General features: G+C 33.3%; 1 protein-coding gene across 1 annotated transcript; it reads left to right on the forward strand.

Annotated features, from left to right (window-relative positions):
- The first annotated feature begins 1,581 nt into the window (after positions 1-1,581).
- Positions 1,582-3,236, forward strand: LOC112028687 (transcription factor MYB108). The gene is made up of 3 exons (XM_024061371.2): positions 1,582-1,947; positions 2,259-2,388; positions 2,497-3,236. The coding sequence occupies exons 1-3, from the start codon at positions 1,785-1,787 to the stop codon at positions 3,038-3,040; spliced, it is 837 nt and encodes a 278-aa protein (XP_023917139.1). The 5' UTR covers positions 1,582-1,784; the 3' UTR covers positions 3,041-3,236.
- The last annotated feature ends 423 nt before the right edge of the window (positions 3,237-3,659 follow it).

Raw genomic sequence — 3,659 nt, forward strand, 5'->3', positions numbered from 1 at the left:
GTACCAAGTCAACAAATCTCTCAAAAATAACATTTAAATAGCATATAAATTATTATGCTTACATAGTCTAAGGTTCACTAAAACCAAAAATCTTCAAGTCGCAACCTTGTAAAGAAAGAATGTATGAGTGTCTATGAGAAGACAAGTTGGAAAAGAAAAGCAATAAATAAAAAAAGAGGAAGTGAAAGTGTGAAATATGTTTAAACATAGTTAGAAAAAAAAAAAAAAAAAAAAATTCCCTACTTGTATCCATATTTGTTTTTCTGGGTTCGGTTGGGTTATCAAGCCTGAATCCAATTTTTGCAAGAGTCAAGATATGGTTGGAAATCCTTGTATGCAATGAACAATACAACATGAGGTAATTCTCAAATGAATTAGTTCTAGAGTGTATATTTTATAAAACCCAAGATCCGTCCGACGATATGATATTTTTAAACTAACAAGCTCTATTTTTAAACCCAAGATCCCTATTTGGGTTTATTCAATGACTCTCATCACGTCAGCCAAAATTTGTGAAGTCGATGACGATTCTTTTCGTCACCAATGTTATGAAGAAACTGAGTCAACTCTTTCTCTATTCCAGTCCTCCATTATAAATAATCACTCACTCATTTTAATCAGAAGTCATAGACACACCAAATTGGTTTATGGTTAATTTCCTCACCTAACTCATGCATGTAAGGAATTGTTATACATTAAGAACAGCTTAAGTACTTTTGAATAAATTTGATACAAGAATCATATCAAAATCTTTTCAAAGAGATGAATTATGAGAAATTTCTAAGAGCTAAGCGACATGCCATGGGTCTTGTTTCTAAATTTCTAATTTGATGTAGTCAATGCCATCCTTCACAAGTGGAAAAAAAATATGGAGAAAAATAATTACGATGGCTTTATATTATATGGTGAGCTAGCCTAGCCAGATCGATTAAAATATTAGCTTAGACCACGATAGACTCAGTACTAGCAGTGGTCGGTCGCTAATTATATAATCCTCATAGAAACCGTGGTCTCCCATCAACTTCACATGTTATAAAACATGGTAAGACATAAAAAAAAATATATATATATATATATATAAACACAAATGTAAAAACCATAGATTACAAAAAGAAAAAGTTAACACATACTCTAAGAAATTGGTTTATAGCATATCTTAGAAACTTTTTATGCAAAAAAAAAAAAAACAACAACAACAACGATCTTTTTTTTTTCTTCAATTTTTTATATTTTTCATTAAAGTAGGATTGAAATTTTCTTAAAATGTTATGTTAACAAATATTTTAAGAACACTCATTAACACGGCCATTAAAAAAAAAAAAACACTCCAAATTCTAGTAAGCACACAAAGTCGCACTAGTTTCTGCGCGTGTGTGAGGGACAAATGAAAAAAATTCTAAGGGTCTGTCAAACCTATGCTCAATGCTTAACTATTATAAAAGTAATTAGTATATTTATTCTTAATTTTTGGCGTGTGCTATCACGTATGTGTACCACTTTTTCCTTCTTTATTAATAAGTGTTTTTAAATATTCCAAGTGATATGGTCTTTCTTTTATTTTCATTTGATATATAAAATATGGCTTTCCAAATCCCATCTTATCTCTATATATAATCCCTTCTTATCCCTAAATTTAATCCAACGAAAAACCCATCTTCTTCTTTATTCTCTTCTGACTAATCCATTTCCAAACCCGCAAGAGCTCTCTCTCTCTCTCTCTCTCTAACAGACTCAAACAAATACACAACACAGAGTCTTAATAAATTAAGTTCAGTGAGTAATCAATGGATTTTCACGTGAGAGCTTGTGGGTCTGCAAAACTTGTTGTAGGAGAAGAGGATATGGACATTAGAAGAGGTCCATGGACAGCTGAAGAGGACACCTTGCTCATGAATCATATCACCCTCCATGGTGAAGGTCGCTGGAACTCTGTTGCTCGCTGTGCAGGTATTAATTAAACACAAAACTCACAACAATTTTCCTTTTGCGTCAAGATATATATATATATATACACATAAACCTGTTGTTACTCATACATGAACACATATTCTTGGTTATGTCTTGAGTTTGATGAACTGTACGGATATGGCAAACACAACAAAAATAGCTAGCTATCAGTAACTTTCCTTTTGGGGTAAAATAGCAAATTAAGTACAGTACTTTGTTTTGAGTTTACACTTTTCACAATTAGAACACAACTAAAATTTCCAGTTTTAACTTGTAATCACTGTATTTGTTTCTCCAAATTAATAATTCAGGTTTGAAGCGAACTGGCAAAAGCTGCAGATTAAGATGGTTAAACTATTTGAGGCCTGATGTTAGACGTGGAAATATCACTCTGAAAGAGCAGCTATTGATTCTTGAGCTCCATTCTCAGTGGGGCAATAGGTACTTTTTTTCTCCTTAGATTATCATATTGTTTGGTTTATGTATATGTATTTAAAATCTGATTAATTTAGTTGGGTTATTGGTTTCTGAAACATTATAATTAAACAGGTGGTCCAAGATAGCGCAATACCTGCCTGGTAGGACAGACAATGAGATCAAGAACTATTGGAGAACAAGGGTACAAAAGCAAGCTAAGCAACTCAAATGTGACGTCAATAGCAAACAATTTAGAGACGCCATGCGTTACGTATGGATTCCTCGCTTGATGGAGCGGATCCGGGCCACATCCGAATCCCACTTGGATCAACCCACCATGGAATATAGCACTACTACTGACTGTGGCAGGGTCACCCTCGACCCAAGTCAAGTCCATGCATCTGGGTCCGACCCAATTGACCCGTATTTCGTGCCCGCTGTATCGGGTACTCCATCGGATTCATCCGAGGCTCAAATCTCAGACCTAACCGAATGTTACGATTTCTCGGGCAGTAATTACCCGAACGAATCAACAAATGGGTCAGGTTTTTGCCCACAGGGAGTGGATATCCAGCAAGCTTTTGAGCATGGGTTTGGTGGTGGGGACACATTGGATAGTTTGTGGAATGAAGAGAATTTGTCGTTTTTGCAACAACAGCTTTGTGATGAGATCTGAAAATTAATAATAGAATTCCTTTACGTGACGCATTAAGGTATTCAAACAAATATGTATGTATGTATTTGAGAGACAAAGGTAGCATTAATGCTAACGTTGCTAATATGACTACTACTTTTATTTGTACCATTACCAACATATATACCAAAGAAGAAAAAGAGCACCAAAGATACTAAAGCAATGTTATTTAAATTAACATTCTCGTGCTATTCTCTCTGTCTTTCAAGCAAAAAGGTCCATATATCTTCCACAAAATTTATAAATTTTGATAGTGCTCCTCCCATTATCATTCGGGTTATTGGGTATTTGGCTTTTGCTTGCACGTAATTATTCACATCCTTTTCGTTTGATCTGATTGGAGAATAAAATCACTAATGGAGGAGTACTAAGGAAATATATATATATATATATATATTAATTATGGGATAATTAAGGGCAAGTTACATGCATCAAGTATAACTTTAAACAATATTACACAATTCAATATATTTTTATTGAAAGCTGATTTAAACAAATCCACAATTTCATGTATTTTTTTATGCTTATAACTATATTATCAATTAAATGTTTAAATTAAGTTCAAATTTTTATAATTTAAAATTATACATCAAAGATGGGT

The sequence above is a fragment of the Quercus suber genome, unplaced genomic scaffold (genome assembly GCF_002906115.3).
Source record: "Quercus suber isolate HL8 unplaced genomic scaffold, Cork oak 2.0 scaffold_1057, whole genome shotgun sequence".
NCBI classification, from domain to species: domain Eukaryota; kingdom Viridiplantae; phylum Streptophyta; class Magnoliopsida; order Fagales; family Fagaceae; genus Quercus; species Quercus suber.

Coding starts and splice junctions, on each gene's coding strand:
- LOC112028687 (XM_024061371.2), top strand. CDS start 1,785: ATGGATTTTCACGTGAGAGCTTGTGGGTCTGCAAAACTTGTTGTAGGA. Junction 1,948..2,258: donor CTCTGTTGCTCGCTGTGCAG/GTATTAATTAAA, acceptor TTAATAATTCAG/GTTTGAAGCGAACTGGCAAA. Junction 2,389..2,496: donor CATTCTCAGTGGGGCAATAG/GTACTTTTTTTC, acceptor ATAATTAAACAG/GTGGTCCAAGATAGCGCAAT.